The sequence below is a fragment of the Capra hircus genome, chromosome 9 (genome assembly GCF_001704415.2).
Source record: "Capra hircus breed San Clemente chromosome 9, ASM170441v1, whole genome shotgun sequence".
NCBI classification, from domain to species: Eukaryota; Metazoa; Chordata; class Mammalia; order Artiodactyla; family Bovidae; genus Capra; species Capra hircus.
The window spans coordinates 6111219-6136475 of record NC_030816.1 but is presented as its reverse complement, the minus strand read 5'-3'; the positions used below and the strand labels follow the sequence as shown (position 1 = coordinate 6136475).

The window sequence follows — 25257 nt, the reverse complement described above, 5'->3', positions numbered from 1 at the left end:
ATAATCTGATTGGCCAGATTCAAAGCACACCCAGAACCCGAGCTGCAGTGGGCTCTGGGATCTGGTTTTTAGACTCTAGCATTTATACACATGGGGGCCCACCACAGCGAAGATGAGGTTGTTAGGCAACACATTCATCCTTTACGACTCGGCAGCAGGCCACTGGTAGGGCAGCAGGTGCTATAGCAACAATAAAGCTTGTTTATAATTTTCACATACCCCCAGGCCCCACCTACTTTAAGAGGTTTACACTGAACATCCAAAGTCAGGGCCTTAGGGATTCTGGAAAACTTAAAAATTTTTGTGTTATCTTTTACAATCTATGGGGAAGATAATATACTTTAAAAACCCTAGATTTTTGATGTAATGTCTTTATTGAATTTATTACAATATTGCTTCTATTTTTGTTCTGGCTTTTTGGGCACGTGGGATCTTATCTCCCCAACCAAACATCAAACTGCTGGCCTCCCCCATCTTTGGAAGACAAAGTCCTAACCACTAGGCCAGGGAAGACCTGATAATACAGTTTCATCAAACACAACATGTTAAGGACTGTGCTTCAGGCTTTTATGCATTCTCATAGCTTAGTCTCCAATTCTGACACCAATTCTATGAGGTCGTGCATCAGTGAGGGATTGTGTTTAGCTGTATGTCACAGGCACCCAGCTGCAGCGGCTTGAACAAGCAAAGTGTTAATTTTCCATATGTAATAAGCAGTCTCTATGTGTTATGCTCAGTCATGTCTGACTTGTTGGCACCCTGTGGACTGTAGCCCACCAGGCTCCTCTGTCCATGGGATTCTCCAGGCAAGAATACTGGAATGGGTTGCCATTTCCTACTCCAGGGGATCTTCCTGACGCAGAGATTGAACCCTCATCTCCCATGTCTCCTGCATTGGTGGATTCTTTACCACTGAGCCACTTGGGAAGTCCCAGTAAGCAGTCTGCAGGGGAGCAAGCCAGGACTAATATAGAGAGCTAGCTGCCTTTCTTTTCTTTAGTTCCAATCTTCTGGCCCTGATCCTCACGGATATAAGACCACCTCCAGACATTACTAGCAACTTCCAGAATGGAAAGGGGAGGTTCAAAGGCAGAAGGCAGCAGTGGGGCTAGGTCCACCCAGTTACAGGTGGTGTTTACACTACAACCTCTTGACTTCCTCACACATCTTATTTCCAAAACAGTGTTACATAGCAACCTCTCTTTTCTGGGGAATTGGGGGGACTCAAGGTTTTGTTTTGGTGACAGCTATTACCAAAATCAGAATTCTGTTAGTAAGAAAGAAAACCACTTTGAATATTGGTCAGGTAACTGGTAGTGTCTGGCTCAGATAAACATTATTTTCATTCGACAACAAGGAAACCAAGGTTCAAAGAGGTTGAGTAACATGATCATAGCTCAATGACTTGGGAATTCAAGCTCTGTTAAGTGCAAATTCAGGGCTTTCTGATAAGAATTTATTTATTTGGCAGGAGGAATTTTTTTTATTGAAGTATAGTAAATCCGATGGACAGAGAAGCCTGGCAGGCTATAGAGTCCATGGGATCAAAAAGAGTTGGACACAACTTGACTGAACAATTAACATAGTTAATTTACAATGCTGTGTTAGTTTCAAGTGTACAGCAAAGTGATTCAGTTGTACATATACATACACATTTTCTTTTTCAGATTATTTTCCATTATACTTTATTACAAGATACGGAGACTAGTTCCCTGTGCTGTACAGTAGGACCTTGTTGTTTGTTTATTTCCTATTTAGTAGGGTGTATCTGTTAACCTCAAACTCCTGATTTATCTATCCCCTCCCCCACAATTTCTTTGGTAACTATAAATTTGTTTTCCATGTCTGTGAAAGAATTTACTTTTAAAATAGTTAAATCAAAAATATTTTGACCTATAAAGGGATAAACTGAATTATTCAGAAAACAAACAAACAAAAAAGAAACCATTTGCTAAATATTCTGGAGAAGTAGAAGTAGGAATGAGAAAGGAGGAAAGGATGAGATTTTTGGTGGGAATAGCACAATCTCATGCTTAAACAATAAAAACAACGATAAAAACCCTCCATGCTTAAAAGCAAGCTTAAAGATTATGGCATATTTTCAGGCTAGTTCCCTACTGTGGGTAAAAAATTCACTGCCTTGTGGCTAGAACTCATTCTGACCTGGCAGTCATTTTATTGCTTCTATTAACTCTAAACTAATGCCCGAGAATTAGAGCAGTTCTTAACCAAGTAACCCGAAGAACTTCTCCAGTTGCTATATGGTGTTTTCCAGAATGATTCATTTGATTCTCATTTCCCTAAATCTAGATATTTTTATTTCTTGGTTGGTGTTTTTTGTTTTGTTTTGTTTTTGCTACCATTGAGGAAAGGAAATGGTTTGATCTGCCCTGAAAGACAGGAGCCCTGTGAGTAGTGACGGGGGTGGAGCTATTGGATGTTTTGTACAAGCTCACAAGGATACTGAGGTTTGAAGAAAATGCAGGAGACATCAGAAATGGGTACTAAGATCCCAGCTGGGAGGACAGAGGTGGGTCTGCTTGAGAGTGCATTGCCCTGGCCATAGTTTGCAAGACTGTGCAACTCAGGGGACTTCCCTGGCAGCCCAGGGGGTAAGACTCTGCAATCGCAATGCAGGGGGACCCGGGCTGGATCCTTGGTTGAGAACCAAGATCCTGCACGCTTCACAGTGAGGCCAAAACAATAAATAAATAAAAATTAAGACACCAATTAAAAAAAAAAAAAGTACAGCTCTGCCTGGTAGCCTGACAACAACCCCTAGCTGGCCTTGGGCACCTGGCAGGCTGTGGCTTCTGCCTTAAAGGGATAGGATGTGTCCTGACTTGGCTGTGTCCTTGCCTTGAACCTTGGGATTCCCCCACTTTCACCACCTTGAACTTGGCTGGCTCCTGGCATAGGACACAGGGATCATCCAAGCCGAAAGGGACGGCTGAACAAATGCAGTCCAATCCCTGGTTCTAGTTACAGAGCATGGCTAATTTCTGCCCAAATAGTCTTTGGAGAACTACAAAGAGCAAATTAATTACACTCCTGTGAGTTTAAGCAGCAGCAAGAAGAAGGAGGAGAGGTAAATAACACAGAGATTGAACCTGAAAAGGACCAGGGGGTGGGGGGAGGTTGGGAAAACTGTGTAAACCACATTTGTTGAAGGCTGGGAAAACAAAAAGGGGGTTACTGTTGGAAGATCACAGAACACCCTGGGCCTCCTCATTAATGCAGTTACAAGGTGTGCTTGTCCAGTTGCTGAAATAATAGAGCCTTGGAGGCATGACTTGTGGGGTTTTGCTCAGATTGGGTACCCTTTGAGGATGCGAGGCCACGGAAATTAACCTTGCCAGAGGCTGAGGAGCTGCCTGGGAAGCTGGGATGAGGCGCATTTCTAAGATCTCAAGGTGGGACATTTTTACTCTCCTTGCAACTAGAGAAGGTGGTGGGTAGTGCCTGGCAAAACTGGAACTGAGCAGGGATGAAGCCCGAGCACAAGATGAGGTCTGGGGGGCGAAATTTCACCCACAGAATGAAGGTCCTACTTTGGAAGTTAACTTTAGAGGCTTTCACAGATATACAGTCTAAGTACCAGCATTCAGGCCCAGACTAGAACGAGAAGCTTATTTGAAATGCACATTCCCAAATCTAGCCATATAAGATTCTGATTCAGTAAACTGGGGTTAGAGTGACAGAACCCCACAAACGTCACAAAGAACTCCAACTCTTTGTGACCCAGGCTCCTCTGTCCATGGAATTTTCCAGGGAAGAATATTGGAGCGGGTTGCCCTTTCCTACTCCAGGGGGTCCTCCCGACCCAGGGATCAAGCTTGAGTCTCTTGCACCTCCTGCATTGGCAGGCGGGTTCTTTACCACTGCGCACCTGGGAAGCCATGGACCGTTCTAGTTACTTTGTAAAAACTATGGTCTCTTCAAAAAAAAGCACTCAGTCCAATTAGAGACTTGACTGATAACAATACCACCACCACCAACAAAGGAGTACTCTTTTGCCACCTCTTGTTCATTTACTTCTGGAGTTCTTTGGCCTATTCATTGAAGAACAGTAACTTATCCAGGAATTACAGAGCTATCAGGAGCAACAAAAATGATTCTACTTCTGATTTCTCCACAGCTGCCATTACTTCAAGCAAAACCTGTCTGTGCCTGCCTGAAAGAGGGAAGGAGGGACAGAAAAAGGAGGTGAGCTCTCCCTTTCAAATTTTCTTTCCAAGACTTGAAGATGAAGCATCTTTCCTCCAGAGGAAGAAACTGCCGGAGCCCCCAAAACCACAAGATTCATTAGGGCTATTATTGCTCATCACTCAGCTGTGCCCAGCTCTTTGCGACCCCATGGCCTGCAGCACGCCAGGCTTCCCTGTCCTTCACCATCTCCAGGAGCTTGCTCAAACTCATGTCCATTGAGTCAGTGGTGCCATCCAACCATCTCATCCTCTGTCATCCCCTTCTCCTTCTCCCTTTAATCCTTCCCAGCATCAGGGTCTTTTCCAATCAGTTGGCTCTTCATATCAGGTGGCCAAAGTATTGGAGCTTCAGCTTCAGCATCAGTCCTTCCAATGAATATTTATTAGGGCTGTGCAGTAGCTTTAAGATTTTTCACCAAGACCCCTCCTAAAAATAAATTTCAAGTCACAACCTAGAAAACACACACACAGACACACTCCACATATGTGTATCTAAGTGTGGCATGTGTTTACGTGGAAACATATGGAAAATGGAAACACTTTCTAAAACATGACTTGCCTTTATCATGTGACGTCGTGCACTCTAGTACTTTCTACCCTCTGCCCTTTTTTCTTTTCCCTTCTCCCTCCCCTATTTTCTTTAATGACAGTCATGGTACCACATATGGTTTCACCCTGGTGTTTGAAAAGTGCTGGGGTCCATGTAAGATTCCAACCATTATGGGAAGGAAAGAAGGCAAGAGGAGCTGGAATTGGAAAAGAGGTCTGTTCACTCATTTTTCCTTCTTCCTTCCTCAGGCAGTAACCCTCTTCATTTATCCTTTGTCTATCTTGGCTAAAACAGCATCCACAACCTACAGAGAAGACTTGACAGTCTTAGAGGTGGATCGGTCAAAGTAAGTGGAACACTCAGAGGAATTTACTGATAAACCAAGGAGTCTTCTTACCAGGTTGGCCTTCTCGCTGACTTGCAAAGGGCATGCTCACTTCTGCTTGGCTGTCTTTACCTCCTAATCTGGAATCGCAGCTACCTGCAAAATCATTCTCCTTGCCTGCCTCCTCACCCCTGGGGCTGCCAGTGAAGGCTATTGAAGGCACAGGGAGAGACCTTCCTTCCCTAACATCCTGCTCAGGCAGGTACAAGTGCCTTCAAAGTAAAAAGAACCAATGCTGTTATTTATTTTTACAACTAAAGCAATTATTCTCATCACTTGTAAATGAATTCTGGGGCTCAAAGGACCCAAGGTCCCCACAATCAACCCTCTTTATCCAATTAGCAATGCTCATTTTCACTGAATGGCTATCCACTCCAGTACCGGGCTTAAAGAATTCCATAAACCAGTGCCACTATTTAATTATATGCAGTAAAAAGTCCCAGTTGTGTTTGCTGTTGTTGGTTGAGTGGTTAGTCTTGACAAACATCAGCTAAAGCAGCCAAGTTCATGAATCACTTTTCATCAGAGAGGGGAAAAAAAAATCACTCCAGTCCCACTGTTGTTGTGACATCATTTTATCTCCATAAAGAAAAACAATTCAACCCAGATTTCAAGTGCTACTCAGCATCCTTCCCACACATACCTTATTTTAAAATGTTTTCATTGGTTTAAAATACACTTTGCAAGGACTTCCCTGACAGTACAGTGGATAAGACTCTGTGCTTCCAATGCAGAGTTTGATCCCTGGTCAGGGAACTGAGACCCTACATGCTATGTGGTTCAGCCAAAACAAAAATTTTTAACTGAAAAAATAAAAATAAAAAGCACTTTGCAAGTTAACTGTCTTTCAAAACAATTTCATTATAAATTAATTACCATGGTAAAATTATAAACAAATTCCATCCAGTGTTGAAGCAAAGAACTGGTTTTATCCCAGTTCTTTTGAGTGTATTGTGATCTACTGAATACCTGAAAATAAGGAGTCTATCAAAAACAATTGGGATCATGTCAAAAGTATACAAGCACTAATTTGAAAAAAGCCTCTCACATTGGAGCAATATGAGTATCAAAAAGAGTAATAATGGCAACAGGTTGAAGCATGCCAAAAAAATATCCATGCCAAAAAATCCATGCATTCCTAAAGATATTACAAAAAAGAAAGTCATTGATCACTTCTGTAGTTTTCTAGGATACTAATTCATTATTGTGAAAATTAACAAAGAAAAATGTCAAACATTAAAATTAATTACTTGATGATGCTATTTAATCCATATTTGTAGCCTTTGGGTAACTAAAGTGGATTTGGCCATATTTGTAGCGTAAGGTCTCATTAGTGTTTTCCTATAATGTGAACTTTTGCCTTCCAACATGATTATAAAACTAACTATGTGTAATTTTGCCTTAAAAATTTTTATGTAAGTGGAATTATTCAGTATGGTCTTTTATACTTGCCTTCTTTCACAAAGCATTTTGTTTTTGACATCCATCCAGGGAGGAATATTTTATTCCTCTTCATCGAGTAGTATTCTATTGTATATAGTTACTAAACTTTGTTTAACCATTCACTACTGCTTTTCCTGTATCTGTTGAAAAACTGTTTTTTTTTCCTTTATTCTATTAATATGTTGAACTACTCTGATTTGACTTTCAGATGTTAAACCAATTTTGCATTCCCAGGATAAACTTCACTGGTCATGAAGTCTTATCCTCTTAAATGTTGCTGGATTTGACTTCCTAAAAAGACCTTTTTTAATTGAGGTAGAGCTGATGTAGAATATTATATAGATTCCAAGTATTCAACATAAAGGTGATTCACAATTTTTAAAATTTACATTTCATTTACAGTTAATTTACTAAAATATTATTTAAGATTTCATGTCTGTGTTTATGAAGGAAAGTGATCTCTAGTTCTACTTTTGAGGTTTTATCACTGGTTATGGTAGCAGGTATCAGAGTAAGAATGATTTCATAAAATAAATCCAGAGTGTTTATTTTATATTAAAATACTTTATATTTCATTTTATATATTTTATATTTATATTTAATCCCGGCATCCAATGCCTACTGAATGCCTTGCAGAACTTTGAGAAATATTAAATTGTGCATATTTGAGTTGTCATTTAAATATGTTCCAAAAAATAAAATAATCCTATCTGACCTTGTTCAGTCTTTTCTAATTTCCATAGTGCTGCTGCTACTGCTGCTAAGTCGCTTCAGTCGTGTCCGACTCTGTGCGACCCCATAGACGGCAGCCCACCAGGCTCCCCCGTCCCTGGGATTCTCCAGGCAAGAACACTGGAGTGGGTTGCCATTTCCTTCTTCAATGCATGAAAGTGAAAAGTGAAAGTGAGGTCCTCAGTCCTGTCCGACTCCTAGCGACCCCATGGACTGTAGCCTACCAGGCTCCTCCGTCTATAGGATTTTCCAGGCAAGAGTGCTGGAGTGGGGTGCCATTGCCTTCTCCGAATTTCCATAGTAAACACACCCTATTCACCTTCAAGCCTAGTTTGCTGGTGACTGATTAGTAAGCGATATGAAATCAGATTTTAGGAAATTATTCCTTAGCAGTTTTAGAGTTTACTGTCACTAGAAATCTAGAAGGGGAAACTGAGACCCTTAGAGACTGCCAGACTGTCTCAGAACAGAGTACCTTCCCACTTTCAAAGCTCTGCACCACATAGCACTCATTACAAGCTTTTACAGGAAACATAAAATGCTTGCTGCGTATACATTTACCTTATAAAGTTAATGTGTCCATCCTTACTCTTTTTCCTTCTTATGAAGGCCCACACTTCCTACTGATAACAATCCAAATACGGAGCAACAAAACAATGAAACTCCAAGATCCCGTGGCTTGCGGGGGTTACTAGTTGAACTGGGCATGCTCAGTCGCCAGGCAGATTTTTCGGTGAAGTGGAAACTACAACAGCGCGTACCGTGCGCGCGGAGGTGGGCGTGCCCTCGTGGAATTTAGAACGTTGCCGCAGCCAATGGGGCCTCGCGGCCGGCTGCCGGGGCTCCTCATTGGAGGAGCGGGGAGACCAGCGAGTAGAGGGCCCCTGGAGGGAGCCGCCGAGGTTGAGGTCCCGGAGGCCGGGCTACGCCAAGACCTGCGCGTGAGCAGCTGCGGCGGCGGCAGCATCCAGCGGCGGTGCCAGTAGTTCCAGCCCGTTGCTTTACTTTTAAGCTGCACAAATACAGTCATTATGCCGAAGAGAAAGGTAAGTCTTACCCAAAAAGATTTCAAAGGCCTTCAGACTGTGAGAAGAGCAAATCTTGCCATTGCTATGGATGGCGCGGAATGCACTCGGTAGTAACTCGGGGGCGGCGATTCTCTTTGCTCCTTCAGGCTTGTTTTCAGGTGCCTGTTGCAAATCTTGCTCCCTCCCTCTGTCTTCATCGATCTCTGGATGTTACTTTCTTTACGGCGACGCGACTTCCCTTCTTTTCGAACTCATTCTAGCCGGAATGGTTTCTACCTCGAACAAGAAGCAAAAGCGCTTTGCACCCCCCCGCTTCCAGAAGGGGAGTTTTCTCTTTCCAAAACTGCCAGGTTGAGGTTAGTGTGCAGGAAAAAGCAGCGAGACCGGGGGCGGGGCGCGGGTGGGGGGGCGGAGGGGAAGGGAGGGGTAACAAGTAACACGCAGAGGGAGATCGAAAATGAATCCAGTAAGTCGGGCAGATGTCGGGGTTATTCCCTTGTGGGCAGTGCCCACGCCGGTGCGCCGCGAAGGCGCTCAGGCCACGGGAGAGGGAAAGCCATGTTTTAACAGAGCGCTCACCCCGCTGCCGCCCCCGCTGCAGACCCGTATGTGCCCATTCCAGTGTCGGGCAGGGCAGGGCGGCTGGACCTGCGTGCAGTTGGCGGCGGGGACTCGCGGAGTTGGCCCTGCGCAGGAATGGGACGCCTCCGGGGGCGCGCGCAACTGTGTTTGCAAAGGGCAGGGGTCACCGGGTCCGATTCGGCGACCCGAACTCACACTCGGTCCGGGAAGGCGGGCTGCGCGTGCTCTCGCGCCCCTGGGTGCGGAGGGGGGACCTGGGGTCCCTCCTGGAGGACTATTATGTGTCCCCTTCCGCGCAGGCCCCGGACACCCAAGTGACTCGCACCAGGGACGCACGTTTCCCTCGGAGTCCGGCTGCGACTTGTCATTGTCCCAGGGAAGGAGGGGAAGGCTTTTTTCCACCCCGAGGAGAAATGCAGTGTGGCGGCTGTCGCTGAGAAAATACTTTGCACCCTCCCACCGCCTGGCCTCGCGTGTCCAACAGTGTTAAGCAGTGAGGGTATTAAATTGGAAGCAAAAGGGCAAAGAGTATGTTGCTATATCAGTTAAAGATGGTGGAATGATTTGTGTTTGTAAGTGATCTCATTGTTTTCAAAATCTTGCAGCTTTAAAAATACAGAGGCTTTTGCCTTTTTATCTGTCCTTATTTAGAAGTTGATGGAAACTTGTCTCCATTTGGAAAAATAAATATTATAATTAAAAGTTTTTTAAAAAGAGTTTATTGTGCACATACTATATGCCTCATACTGTGGGCGGAGTTTGATTTAACGTCGCATTTAAACCTCAAAATCCCTTGAGAGATGGTGGTATTGCGATTGAACTGGGACTATAAGACAGGAATTACCTAAGAATCTCAGATACCAATAACTAGTACCAAAGGTTTAATTAGATGCTGTAGGTAAAGACCTTTCTTTCAGACATGTTTACTCATTCTCTTTATTTACTCATTCATGGGTAGTGAGGAATTTGAAATGCAAAGAAACGCCCAGCCTGAGAAGATGAATGGCATATTAAGAGTACTAATATTTCAGATTCATTAGTTAAACTTAATTATTATGAAAGTACGGTTTTTCCAGTGCTACAATGAGGATGTTAGAATGATGCCACCATTTTCGGCATTTTAACTTTGGTTTAATGATGAGGTTGGGAATTCTAGTAGAGTCACCAAGAACTGGGTTCCAGAGTCAGTTGATATCATCTCCATTCTGGGAATTATTAACAAATGTAGACAAATAGTTAGATGGTACAAAGTCTTTATTATAAGAGATCCTGATGTGCTGGAATCCTGTTGTCCAGGAGTCAGAGTTGGTGAAACCATTACTCTTACTTTTTCTCACTACCCTCCTCTCTCAAGGGAACAGAAGGGAAGAACAGAAGAGCAATAGAGAAACTGGCCTTTGATTATTGTTTTATTTCCCTAGAAAGCAGAGAAGAAGCTAGCCAGGCATCCTGGGACTAAGGGTGGACCGGTGTGCAGGCACCTGTGTGTCAGTCTTCTTCAGAGATAGGAAACCTCTCCTTGATTAATAGAAATTCTTTTCATTTATACATACAGCTCAAAGACCTGGGTTGTTACTTGGATAGGAGCAACCACAAATTAAACGTGGCTCCCATGGCCATCCTGTTCACCAGGCAAACCTTGATGCTGCCCCATAGAACCCTGGAACTACCTCATGCAACCCTGGGGGGGTCCCTGAAACTTATATAGGAAACTATAGTCATTAGATAAAGCCTGCCTAGGTGCAAAGAAGAGAACTGGAGACAATCTGTGCTTTGCTCTTCGAGATCTGTAAAGCTGGGGTATCTGCCAAAGCATTTACATACTACTCCGTGGTATTTTTCTTAGCTAAAGCACTGCCTGTTTTACATTGTAAGTTTTCAAAGTGCCCTCACAATACTTTTTTTTTTACCTTCTTGGCCCTTTTTTTTCAGCTTTTTCCAGAAATCAAGAAATGTTATTTAATGAGCACTGTTGAGGCTGCAGAGGAAGAAATGGCACTAACAAAGTCAGTAGAAGCCTCTGGAATCCTAGCACTGCTTGAATGCCATAGGAATACAAATTTTGCCCTCATGGAGCTTATGTTTAATTTGATGAGTAATGGGCACAAAACAATTAAATAATATTAAACCTGTATATAGGTCCCAGAATATATAGTATAGATTCCAAAAACTATAGGATAGATAAGGAAAGAGGTTGAATTGGGGCCAGTCTTGAAAGTGTATGTGTGTGGGGGAGACTCACATATACAAAGAAAAAAATCAGTCATTTTCTATTTTCAGGCATTTGAATGCCTCTTCTGATTGTATCTAACATGACTGGGCTTCAGGTATATGCCTTAAAGTCCATAGTGTCCGCATTAATATAAAATGTTTTTATGGCATTTGTTTTTTTTAAATACTGTATTATTTTAAAAAAATTTTTATCCAGTTATAAAGGTTATGTTCCATTTACAGTTAATGCAAAATATTATCTGTAGCCCCTGTGTTGTACAGTACATCCTTGGGCCTCTCTTACCTTTATGAGTTTTCTCTGCATCTTTGTGTGGTAGTCATAGCTACATGAAAGCAAGTGGTTTTTGGAACTGCAGTAGTATTTTTCGATGAGTATATCACTCAGTAGTGACGAGTTCTTCAGTTAGTGTTAGTCTCTTCCTGAGTCGGTGAGATTTAAATACAGTTGTGTTTCCTGTATGCATTACCTAATGGATAGTGAGTGACCACCCACTAATAGTGAATGGAGCAGCAGGAAAAATGATAATATTCCTGGACCCAGGTGGTGGTGGGACAGTGAGTGACTGAGTTCTAGACTGTTCCGGTCAGACATCCACAAATGCCTGATCACATTGAATGCAGTGATCACGTTGTTATGGAATGACCTGATGGTCTACAAAGAGGCCTCAGCCAGTGAGCCCTCTAGCCAAGGTCCTGGCATGACCAGCAGCAGCGGGCACGTTTTCACATCCTTCTTTTTATTTTTCCAATTCCTCATCACCGGAACTATTGGAAATGTCAAGTGTATCACATCAGAAGTTTTCTCTAATGAGACAATTTTCCAGGAATTTGGGATGTCAACACTAGGCCCTCTTTACCCGTAAAGGGTAAAGGCAGAAAAGTCCATCTGCCTCCAGCTTTGAGATTTGAAATTATGTTTTATCTCTTTTCATAAAATGGAAAGGCCTAGTAACGCTGGGCTTGGGACAAGGGATGCTTACCTAATAATACTCAAGGTTTCTGATTAATCTTTCAAAAGGAGATTGCATATTGTAACACCAGAGACAGACTCTGTAAATGAAAATACAGATAAATTTGACTACATGAAAATGAATATGTCAGTATGGCAAAGAAAAAGAAAACCATGTTAACAAAATTTTAAAACTCATGTAAAACTGGGAAAAAGGATTTCTACCACATACCACTGAAAAAAGCGTGCTACTTTAAAAAAGATGTCCTTATGAAATAGATGTATGTCTTTATAAGAAAATAACAGACCCAATAGATGAAAATGTTTAACTAGAAGTCAAATAAATGTATATTATTAAGAATAATGAGATGTGAGTTTTCTAAAAGTCTTGTTTTTTAAAAAAAGATTGTGTCACTGTGCAGTGTTGAGTGGCACTGACATTTCAGCAACTCCCAAGCAATATGGATGGGGCTATAATTTCCTTAAAAAAAAAAAGCTTTATTGAGGTATGATGTACTTACCATAGTGTACAAATCAGTGACTTTTAATACATTTATAGAGTTGTGTAACATTTCTATAGTCCAGTTTTAAACCACTTCCATCACTCCAGAAAGGTCTTCTCCATTGTTTGCAGACAGTCCCTACTCCCCCCGCCCCAGTCCTAGGCAACCACTGATTACTCTCTCTATAGATTTGCTTTTTCTGGAAATTGGAATCAAACAATATGTAGTCTAATAGTGTCTGGTTTCTCTCACTCAGCACAATGATTTTGAGGTCCATCCACAGAGTAGCTTGTATCCATACTCCATTCTCTTTTACTGCCAAATAGTAGTCCGTTGTATGGATTTTTGAATTTTGTTTACCCTTTCGCAGGTCAATAGACATCTGAATTGTTTTCATTTTGACTTGTTATAAATAATGCTGTCATGAATATTTATATGTAAGTCTTTGCATGGACATGTTTTCATTTTCTCTTGGGAAGTTTCCTAAGGGTGGAACTGACAGGTGGTATGAAAGTCTGTCTTTAATGTTTCAATAAACTTCCAAACTGATTTTGATGGTAACTGTATCATCAGTGCATGAGGGTTCCAGTTTTCTCTGCATCTGTGCTCATAGCTAATATTGTTGGGGTTTTTTGCGTATAGGTTTTTAATTAGCCTAATTTACATTTCCATAATAAGTAATGATGATGAGCATCTTTTCATGTGTTTACTAGCATAATAGATACCGTAGGTGAAATGTCTATTCAAATGTTTTGCCCATTTTTAAGTTGGATTTTCGTCTTATTATTGATTTGTAAGAGTTCTTTACCTGTTCTGGATACAAGTCCTTTATCATAAATGATTTATAGATCTTTCCTTCCAATCTGTGGCTTTTTAAAAAGTATTGTCTTGATGTCTTTGGAAGAATAGAAGTTTTTTTAATTTTGATGAAATCTGTTTAATGTCCTATCTAATATATCTTTGCCTAATCTAAGGTCACAGATATTTACTTCTAGAAGTTTTATAATTTTAGCTCTGATGTTTAGATCTATGATCCATTTTCAGTTAAATTTGTAAATAGTGTGAGATAAGGGTTTCAGTTTTATATTATTTTCGTTTTGGTATATGTGGATATCTACTTGTCACAGCTTCAATTGTTAAAAAGACCATCCTTTTTCACTGAATTGCATAGGCACCTTTGTTGAAAATCAGTTCATCATAAATGTAAAGGTTTGATGTCTGTTCATAATCTATATATTTATTAATACCACATTATCTTGATTACTGTGGTATAGTAAGATTTGATACTGGTAATATCAGTTTCTCACTATGTACTTTTTCAAAATTGTTTTGTCTTTCATACAAATTTTTGAATCAGCTTGTCAATTCTTACAGCATGCCTGCCATGATTTTGGTAGGGCTTGAATTGAATCTATAAATTGGTTTGGGCTTCCCTGGTGGCTCAGCGGTAAAGAATCTGCCTGCAATGCAGGCGGTGCAGGAGACATGGGTTCTATCCCTGGGTTGGGAAGACATTCTGGAGGAGGAAATGGCAACCCACTCCAGTGTTGTTTGCCTGGAAAATCCCATGGACAGAGGAACCTGGCAGGTTACAGTCCATGTGGTCACCCAGAGTCAGGCACGATGGAAGCAACTGAGCATGCACGCATGCCATTCTGAGCTACCCAGTCTGAATGTGAAAGGGCCTGGCATGTAGTATGCCATCCATAAATACCTGCTGAGTTTAATTGAGTTGATACTTATATGAAACCTATATTTGAGTAAAGGCTCCAAAATGTCAGGGTTATACATTTTGTTCAGCCCTTCACTCACTTCATGTGACATAAACATTTATCAGGCATCACCTTAATGCAGAGTACCATTACCTTGGAAAAGTAAGTGAATTATTGACATTACAAACTCTTTCTGAAATGAATGAGTAAAGGCCCTTGTTTTTAAGGATCTTTCAGTCTGAGAGGGCAAGTAATATAAATATGACAGTATTTATAATTCATGGCAAGAAATGATAATGAGCCACAAGAAAAACCATGAGCTCTAAACATTCAAAAGTTTGGCCAGACTGCATGTCCAAAGGAAAAACACTGACAAAACGTTGTTTGGTTAAAAGGGTTGGGGGTTACTTTTTTTTTTTTTTTTGATCTCAAGGGGATCTTGCTAGTTTGTTAATAGAGGTGGTCTGTGAAGTCTTGGCTTTCTTTGAAGTAGAAGAAAGTTAAATTCAAGGCCTGTCATATTGTTAGCAGTTGAGGTTAGATTGTGCGCAGTAGGTACCCTCATTAGTGAAGATTCTGTGACTTCCTGGCCCCATGCTTTTCTTGTAACCACCCTCTGATGTTTAAAAGGTGAGGACCATGTTTCTAAATTGACATATATTATTTGATTGATTACCTAATTTTGAATTAATTTTGTAGTCCTTCTGATTTCACTTGACCATGGAGTGTTTGAGGGCTCTGGTCTTTTTTTTAATCCCTGCCACAGCACCTAGCACAGGTACTGTAACTGTTGAACAAGTTCATGAATGAATCATTTTCAAAAAAAGAAAGCAGTAACTTGACTTACTTCATGTCTTTGTTGGGGAGATCGTCCAGTTTGACCTGGCTTTACTGTTTACTAGCTGTATGTTTTAGGGTAGGTTGCTTAACTCTGTAAGCCTCTCAGGTCTCTGAGACTCAGATTCCTCGTCTGCAAAACTGGCCTAAAAATATATTCTACCTTGTTGGGTCATTGGAGACATTAAATGAGATAGTGAATGAAAAGTTCTTAGCACAGGGCCTAGCATGTGTGAAACTGTCAGTAGGTGGTCCATATTGCGAGACAGGTTTGTTTTTTTTTTAAGATGTTTAGTTGATTTACAGTGTTGTGTTAATTTCTGCTATATAGCAAAGTGATTCAGTTTTATGTATATATATCTATCTTTTACACATAGAAATATATATATTTTTTCCATTATAGTTTATCATGGGATACTGAATGATAATTTTTAATTGTTAAGAGAATTGCAGTGAAATAATAGCCTTGTAGTAATCCAAGCTTTCATTTTACAGGAGGACCGGTGGCACATAGATCTCACCTGTGTGTCCAATTAACTGCAATTATAGGAGTCAGTGTTCAACAACCAGATAACAAATGTAGTGTTTTTAAGAGAGCACAAGCTTTCATCCGGTGCATTTTTACATGGTTGATTTTTCTCACAGAAAAAATTATGCTTAAAAATATTGCCATATAACATTAAAATTCCCTTGGCAAATCAGTTATCAAGTGATCCACTTCTTCTATATTTTTTCCCCCTAAACCACTGCCTTTGTTTACACCAAATTTAAATATATTCCACTTTTCTGCAGGTTACAGTTTGGAAATGGCGACTGACATAAACACCATTTAAGCTGTCTGCTTTCAGAGTACCTAGTGTGTTGAAATACGATGTTAGTCTCCTGAGTAATTTAAAAATCAGTGTTGAAGATAACAAACCAAATCAAAATGTTGAATTTTCCCCCCACTGGCTCATTTATTGTGCATTTCACTGCCTTCTTAGAAGAATTCAATCGAATCATGTATTGGTTGCTGGTCAAGGTGTTTACTGAGTCCAGTATTTTTATATCTTATGGGCATATCCAGAAAACAGGGCCATTTAGATCTGCCCAAAGCGAATGCTTGTTCAGTCACAAAAGGAAATGATATGCATAATCAGAAGTAGGGAAGTAGAGTAAAAATGTTTTAAATCTCAAAATTGGTTCCAAAATTTAATATTTTAAGAGTAACTTACCAGTAACAACATATACGTATATTTATTACCATTAAAAGTTAAATAGCTACCATTTATTGAATGCCTGGCTGAGCTTTGTGCTTTATAGTCATTAGGCACCTTCTTTTAAATAAAAATATGTGAAGTTGTTAGAAATAAACCTGGGTGGGAAGCATTACGGAGTAATTTCATATTATTTCATTTTATTCTCCCTGCACTTCTGAAAGGCTGGTCTCGTCTCACAGAGTATGATATTGACAGCCACAATAAATAACATTTAGGTAGCTTTCTATGACTCAGGCACTGTTCCCAGCACTTTGCATTAATAACCTGAATCATCTAAGCACCTGGTCAGGTGTGTTCTCCACAATGACATCTTCCGAGGTAGGGGGTGGCCGAGACGGGTCTGCTTCCAGAACCATGGAGCCTGCAGCGGATCTCAGCCCCAGACACAGTGAGAAAACTGGGACTTAGTCAGATGAAGGCATTGCCCCTGGGTCACACGGCCGGGAAGTGACAGAACTAGGAATTCCACCCCGGCCCTCAGGCATTTCACTCCTAGCTGTGACAGCACGGTACTTCCCAGACATCTTCATTTCTCATAATCTCAGTGGCGGTCCTTGCTCAGTTTCTAAGTCGTGTCCGACTCTTTGCGACTCCATGGACTGCAGCAAGACAGGTTTCCCTGCCCCTTCACCAGCTCCCTAGAGCTAGTGAATTTTTATTTAAATTCCTGTCCATTGAGTCAGTGATAGGTATTTAAATAAAGGCGCCCAATGAATGAAACAAGGACTCAAGCTATGTAAATATGTGTGTCCATCTGTTTAAAATGTTCTCTTTATTAAGATATAGGCTGATACCATTGCTTCTAGGCACCAGTCAGAGGAAGTTACCCCACAAGTCATCATTATCTGTGATCACACCCTAAGGCTGCCCTCAGGGTCCAGACCTCTGGCTTCTGAAAGATGCCCATTATCATGAAGCCTTCTGGGTATTTCAGGAACTCATGGACTGCAGGCTCTTATGCAAGGTATTTATGTGAAGTTTCCATCCCTAAGCATTGGCATCTTCGAGTATTGAAAGTCTAAAGCTTCATATTTTCTCAAATTCCACCATGAACTGGTGGATTTACTATTTCCAAGATATATTATCTTTGTTATATTTCAGTTAACAGGGATATTCGCCTGTCACCAGAAATATGTAAATACACTTGCATCAGTTTCAGTTCAGTCCCTCAGTTGTGTCTGACTCTTTGCGACCCCATGGACTGCAGCACGCCAGGCCTCCCTGTCCATCACCATCTCCTGGAGCTTGCTCAAACCCATGTCCATCGAGTCGGTGATCCCATCCAACCATCTCATCCTCTGTCGTCCCCTTCTCCTCCCGCCTTCAGTCTTTTCCTGGCATCAGGGTCTTTTCCAAAGTATAGTTTACAACTATACTACAATTTAAAAAAAAAATACTGGCCTCACGGTATGACACAGCTATTGACTATTTAAGAACTTTGCATTCACCCTCTCGTTTAATGTCTCCAGTAACCCAACAAGGTAGAATATATTTTTAGGCCAGTTTTGCAGATGAGGAATCTGAGTCTCAGAGAGCTGAGAACCCGATGAACACTTGCATATTATACAGTAATAGTGACAGGTTGTAATACATGTATGAAGCCCCCATTGCTTAGGCATTGGATTTTAAAACAAGCAGGTGCTTTTGTGTTTGGAACTCATCAAATAAAGAATAAAAGCCTCATAGCTTAGAAACGCTGTTGGACCTAGAACTGAACGGATTTTTATTTCAGAGTTCTGTATTACCAGCTGATTAATGTTTAATTACAAAAGTTATTTTTAAAAGGTATGAAGTGACATTATTTTAAAATTATATCTTTATTATTTTGATTCCATCCAAAGATAAATACAAAGATTACCCCAAAAGATAGGTTTTTTTTTTCTTTTCTTTTCTATCTTTCTCTTTTTGGGTATAAACTGTGGCTTTTTAAAATACTGGACACAATTAGTTAAATTCTACTTTGTGGGAAGTTGCTGTGAGTCCTAGACCCAGTGTATGTGGGAGGTAAACACACCAAAGACTTAAGTGTGAAGCTTGAAAGACTTCCATATATATGCCATAGAATACATTTTTGAACTCTATCTTTTATGTCTCCTCTTCGTTGCTTTCCTTTATCTCTTATTTACAGTTTTTAATTTTACTGTTCCCCCTTTTAATGGTCACACGTCCATCACATCAGAGCCAGCTTGATTCATTTTGCAAAAATATAAGGAGCATCATAACTTGTTTACCATTTAGTAGAAGTAAATTCATATCTGAGCAAATAGGAAAATAAAGAGATTTGGTAACATCCCTCTAAAACCCCTGGTGTAAAAGTTGAAAGACTGGGGTCTAGGGTGGTGTCCCCCACTCTTTAATGGGGGAACGTCGTTTGATCTCTTTGAGCCTCTATTCTTCATCGGTAAAATGAGACAGTCCTGTGTATCTCAGTGCTGTTGAGATGATCAAATACAGCAACAAGTTGAATGTACATAGAGAAACATAAAGTGCTACGAAAATGATAGAAATGATTTGTTTTGTCTTTACTTTTAATAGTAAGATGAAAGAACTTGTAGCATGTGTATGGACATATAAAAACCTAGAATAGTAAATTTAGGTGCATCTCAACATGTAATATTTTTATTTTTTCAGAATTATCTTAAGTTTTATTTTATGATAGGTTTAGTCTTTTTAAAATTTTTATGTTTTTATTTGCAGTATAAGTTATATTTCAGTATAGTTGATTTACAATATTATGTTAGTTTCAGGTATCCAGCAAGGTGATTCAGTTATACGTGTACATATATCTATTCTTTTTCAGATTCTTTTCCTATATAGCTTATTACAAAATATTGAATTAAGTTCACTGTGCTATATAGTAGGTCCTTGTTGATTATCTGTTTTATTAATGTATATAATAGTGTGTATATGTTAATCCGAAACTCCTAATTTATCGCACCCTCACCTTTCCCCTTTGTTTACTGTAAATTTGTTTTTGAGTCTGTTTCTGTTTTGTAAATAAGTTCATTTGTCTCATTTTTACAGAGCCCACACATAAATGATGTCGTATGATAGTTTTCTCTGCCTGACATTTCACTTAGTGTAATAATCTCTGAGTCTATCGATGTTTCTGCAGGTGTCATTGTTTCATTCTTTTTATGGTTGAGAAACATTCCATCGTATATATATGTACCACATCTTCTCCTGTTTGAGTCTTCATTTATTTGGCTCTGCGGGTCTTAGTTGGGACGTGCAGGATTTCTAATTAGGGCCTGTGAACTCTTACTTGCAGCGTGTGGGATCTTGTTCCCAGACCAGGAATCAAATCTGGGCCCCCTGCACTGGGAAAGAGGAATCTTAGCCACTGGATCACTAGGGAAGTCCCCACATGTTTATCCATTCAAATGGACATTTAGTTCCTTAAAAAACTTAAAAGCAGAGCTACCATATGATCCGGCAGTCCCGCTCTTGGTCATATATCCAGAGAAAACCGTAGTTTGGGAAGATACATGCACCCCATTGTTCACTGCAAATAGCCAGAACTTGGAAGCAATTAACATGTCATGTTTCTAATGGGAAATTGTTTCTTGTTATTCTAAAAGTTAAGTCGCTCAGTCATGTCTGACTCTTTGCGACCCCATGGACTGTCGCCGACCAGGCTCCTCCGTCCATGGGAATTTCCAGGCAAGAGTACTGGAGTGGATTGCCATTTCCTTCTCCATGTTATTCTAAGAGGCTCACAAATGAGGCAGAGAAGGCAATGGCACCCCACTCCAGTACTCTTGGCTGGAAAATCCCATGGACGGAGGAGCCTGGTAGGCTGCAGTCGATGGGGTCGCTAAGAGTCGGACACGACTGAGCAACTTTACTTTCATTTTTCACTTTCATGCGTTGGAGAAGGAACTGGCAACCCACTCCAGTGTTCGTGCCTGGAGAATCCCAGGGACGGGGGAGCCTGGTGGGCTGCCGTCTATGGGGTTGCTCAGAGTTGCACACAACTGAAGCGGCTTAGCAGCGGCAGCAGCCAAATGAGGCAGAGGGGGAAACACTCCATTACATATAATGTGCTGCTTGCCCAGGTCTACAGGTTATGATACTTCCCGGACTGGAACCCTCTTGCTGCCCTAACGTCCCAGATATGCACCCAGTTTTGAATCTAGCAAAGCCAGAAGAAAGCACTTAGAGCCTGTAGTGGATGAGAGGATGAACTCTGAGCCCATCCCCCCGGGTCTGAATCCCAGCTCTTACCCTTACCAGCGAGATTACCAGCTGTGTTGTCTCAGGCAAGTTACCTAAACCTCTCTGGCGTCAGTTCCTCCTTCATACAATGGATATGATGCTGTTTACCCGCCTCACAGGACTGCGGTGAAGGAGATTAACTCATTTAGATTGCTGCTTTGCACGTGACTGCAGTACAGAATCCATGTTTGTTGAGATGATGATGGTTGCTCTGGGTCTCTTCTCGTATCCCTTTCCAAGGCTTCAGTACCTGACATCTCTGTGATATATATTCCATAGTGTGATTAGTATATACTTGAGTATCTCACTAAGTCAAGCGAGTGAGATCTTTGGATCCAGCCTCTTAGTCTTCCTCATGTAGAAACTCAGGCCCAGGGACATAAGATACAAGCCAGGTTGGGGTCAGGCTTCCAGCCTCAGCCAGGAACTTCCTGCACCATCCCATTCACCCAACATGAGAAGAGGTGACTCTCCTGAAAAAGGCAGCTCAGACCAAAGAGCTGCGTATAATTTTTAAGTTATTTCGTATTAATGATATATTTCCATTTTTAAATTATGTACATTTATATGAAGAAAGGATTTCCCTGGTGGCTCAGATGGTAAAGCGTCTGTCTACAATTCGGGAGACCTGGGTTTGAACCCTGGGTCGGGAAGATCTGCTGGAGAAGGAAATGGCAATTCACTCCAGTACTATTGCCTGGAAAATCCCATGGACAGAGGAGCCTGGTAGGCTACAGTCCATGGGGTTGCAAAGAGTCGGACCCGACTGAGCAACTTCACTTCACTTCACTACATACGAAGAAAGTTTTGCTGAGCATACTTAAACACAGCTTTTTCTTTGCTTTCATTTATCTTTTGTAATGGAATCTGTGAGATACTTTTCCTTAAAAGTATCCCTCAGAAAAGAAAAGCCCATGGACGGAGGAGCCTGGTAGGCTGCAGTCCATGGGGTCGCTAAGAGTCAGACACGACTGAGCAACTTCACTTTCACTTTTCACTTTCATGCATTGGAGAAGGAAATGGCAACCCACTCCAGTGTTCTTGCCTGGAGAATCCCAGGGACAGGGAGCCTGATGGGCTGCCGTCTATGGGGTCGCACAGAGTCGGACACGACTGAAGCGACTTAGCAGCAGCAGAAAAAAGAGAATTGCTGTTTATTTCAGTTCATTGAGAGTCTTTTTAAAGCAGAGTCCTTACTCCATTACTTTTATCGTGAACAACAAGATTTTATTTTGGGAAGACATACTAGCCTCGTGGCCTTAATAAGCTATTTGGGTTTATAGAAGTTGATGAAATTAATAGACATAAGCCAAGGAGGAAGTAAGAAAAAATTTTGACATTGGTTTCATTATTAAAGAAGGTCATTTGCATGTGACCTCTCATTCCCAAATAACTGGGTTTTTTAAGGGTTATTTTAACAAGCAAGGCAGTATTGGACTTCCCTGGTGGCTCAGACAGTAAGCGTCTGCCTACAATGCAGGAAACCCGGGTTCAATCCGTGGGTTGGGAAGACCTGGAGAAGGAAATGACCATATTGGAAGATCCCAAACACACACTCAGAGAATGAACGGAAAACTGCCATAGTGATGTTAAGCAGTGGTCCTTATGGCTTTGAATCTGTTTCATATGTCAAATTCAAATATGTGCATATTTGAGTTTAAGGGAAATATGTGTTGTTTGGAAAACTTCATGAGAATTTCATGGACAGTGCCCTCATTTGTGGAGGGAAATTAATGCTGCCTTAAATAATTTAATTATGTGTCAGTTTTAGCAGAAGCATGAAAGCTTAGTTACAGACACATTTCAGTCTTTCTCGGGGTGGGTTATTTGGATTTTTGTCATCAAATGGTTTCCCTCTGCTAACCAGCTCACTATTGGACTGCTTTATTTTCTCCAGCTTTAGATTTGTAACAGAAAATGTAGATTAATTTCAAAAGAAAATGTTTAAAATTTAATTTTGAAAGAGAAATGCTACTAATTTAAACATACTGACCAGCAAGTTAAATAAGAGTCCACTCAAAGTAATACATTCCCCCAGAAGTGATTTTGTTTATTTGCAGTGTTATATCTGCTCCCAACTTTCCTGCATCAGCATAGATAATCCAGGAGTTGAGTCTGGATTTGTTCTATGGCAGCTGGCTAATGGGTTACTTGAATTGTGTACACACTCTTAAGATTTCAGTGAATTCACTGAAGTTAGAAAACAATAACCCTTGTCACTTAATGTCTTGGAAGGAAAACTCCGAGAGCCCGCACTTAACCGGTAAAGACTATTTGGAACTTTAACACAGGGTCCAGCACTCGTTGCTAAGAATCCCGAGCTCTTGTCTTTCTTCTGCATCTGAAAAAGATGGCACCAGGAGGTACTATTCTTCCCAGCTTCCTGCCACACCCTCAGTATTTTTCTCGAAGTGACAAATTTGGAGGCTAGGACCATCCAGCGCTGTTTCCAAGCAACTGTTGAGGGCCGTAATAATTCTCTCATCTCTGCAGATACCTTCCTGAGTTTGGAGAGAGAAAGCTGGGCTGATGGTCCCCATAAGAACCCCTAAGTAAAGTGGTAACTGCTGTTTATTCAGTGAGAATCTCAATAAATGGGCATTTGTTCTGTTGATTCCTGTGGATGGTCTGCAGAATGAAAATTCCAAATTTCATTTCCTTCGTTTCCCAAGGACTCCTCGTCCTGTTGCAGTCTTAAGGAAGTACGATTTTGTCCCCGTCAGTGCATTTTCGTGTCCTCAAATGCAGGACTCCGGCATCTTTGTAAGATGGGAGAGTGGAGAAAGTGAAGTTGGTTAGCTGCTGAAGGAACCCTGGCTTCCTTCACCAGCTCTCCTCCCACGCCCGCTCAAGAGGACAGCTCTGAATCCGGGTTTCTGATGATCTTGGCTTCCCATCTTGCCCGACTCCAGATTCCTTCATATCAGCACAAATGAAATGACTGTGAATTATATGTTTTGGCCAGAAGAGGAAGAGGTGGTGTCTGCCCAGACTTGTAAGAAACACAAGAAACACTAATAGTTGTGGAATTTGTGTTGGCAGGGGGTGTGGCACTGCCATTGGGCTTTACTTCCACCCCTCTTCCCCCTGAATATTGGTAATACTTTGGGAGTTTTAAATACAGAAAAATTCAGAAAATAATATGGCATGCCTATTAACCCATCATTCAGAATTCACACATTTGACCATTTTTAATCCTCTTTGCTTCAGATCTTTCTAAGAATAAAATGTTATGAAGTTTAAGTTCAAAACACCTCCTTGATTCCCTTCCCTTGTGAACCTTCCTGAAGATAACCTTGATCATGAATTGATTGTATATCTTTGCAGGTCATGATTTTAGATGTTCATGATGTGTATGTTATATGTAAATCCATGATAATTGATTTGTGCATGTTATGAAATTTATAAGTAATCACGTATTGCATTCTGTTTCTTTTGTTATTTGACATTATAATGAATGAGTGTAGCCTGTTTAGGTATATTATGATAACTAATATATGTGGACTTTTTCTAATGACTTGTTTTGTGGTTTATGTTTATCATGTGTTTTCCTCTTTTCTTCCTTGCCTTTGATTTGTAAAATTTGCTTTATTTCACTCCTCCTGATTTGTTAAGTGTATAGATTCTTTTTATTTTCTTAAAAAACATAATGCCTGTCTTTAAATTTTTATTTTAGTGTGATCTAAAATGATTCTGTGTCTGTATAATCCTCCAGAACAAAACCAGGACCCTCCCATGCTGGAGGTGGAGATGCTCTCTTCCCCCTCTTCTCATCTTTTATGGCTGTTATTGTCTAGACCTGTGCCACCCAGGATGGCAGCCACTAACTACACGAGGCTGTTAGCCAATGAGAAAGAATGAGCCAAGTTTAAAAAATTTTAATTTCATCAATTTAAATTTAAAAGCTGATATTCGATTCAGTTACTGGGAGGTTTTAAACATGTTTGCAACAACCTGGATATGTGAAAATACAATATAGTTTATGACCTCTAAATGTGGGTCAGATATTCGTAGTGAAAACTTGGCACTTGAGTGGAAGTGTGCTATAAACGTGAAATACATGCCAAGTTTTGAGGATTTAGTGTGAGGAACGTTTGTCACGTATCTGATTAATAATTTGAATCTTGATAGCATGTTGAAATGATAAAGTTTTAGTTATCTTCAGCTAAATATATTATCAAAATTAGTTTCACCTTTGTCTTTTTACTTTCTTCATGTGGCTATTAGAAAATCTAAAGTTACATTTTATAATTTTATAGGGCAACACTAGTCTGATTTCTATTGAAATATTTTAAACACACAAAAAATAGATATTAGATTTGCCAATATATTTTATACTTTTTTCTTATACATTTTTCTTTCGTGTCACTTTTCTTCTTGCTGAATTTGATCCTTTAGGTTTAGATCCTTGTTGAAAGAGAGACTCTGCTGGCAGTAAACTCTCTTAGTATTTATATTATGACATACCTTCATGTATCTTTACTCTTGAATGATAGCTGGGTGTAAAATTTTAGGCTGACAGTTTTCCTCGACTCCTTGAACATTTCTCTGGAGTTTCCTGTTTACAGATTCTGGTGAGAAGTTAATTCTTTGAAAATAATCCATCTCTTAATCCTGGA

At 40.5% G+C, this 25257-nt stretch overlaps 1 protein-coding gene across 8 annotated transcripts in view; it reads left to right on the top strand.

Annotated features, from left to right (window-relative positions):
• The window catches only part of HMGN3 (high mobility group nucleosomal binding domain 3), a 34356-nt gene continuing 17273 nt past the window's right edge, over nucleotides 8175-25257 (top strand). For 5 of the 8 annotated variants that reach the window (XM_018052899.1, XM_018052895.1, XM_018052896.1 and 2 more), the window contains exon 1: nucleotides 8175-8364. In XM_018052899.1, coding sequence (XP_017908388.1) covers nucleotides 8350-8364 — 15 coding nt within the window. In that variant the 5' untranslated portion in view covers nucleotides 8175-8349. The remainder of the gene's footprint in view (nucleotides 8365-25257) is intronic. The other 3 variants (XM_018052897.1, XM_018052893.1, XM_018052892.1) reach the window with 1 other exon arrangement.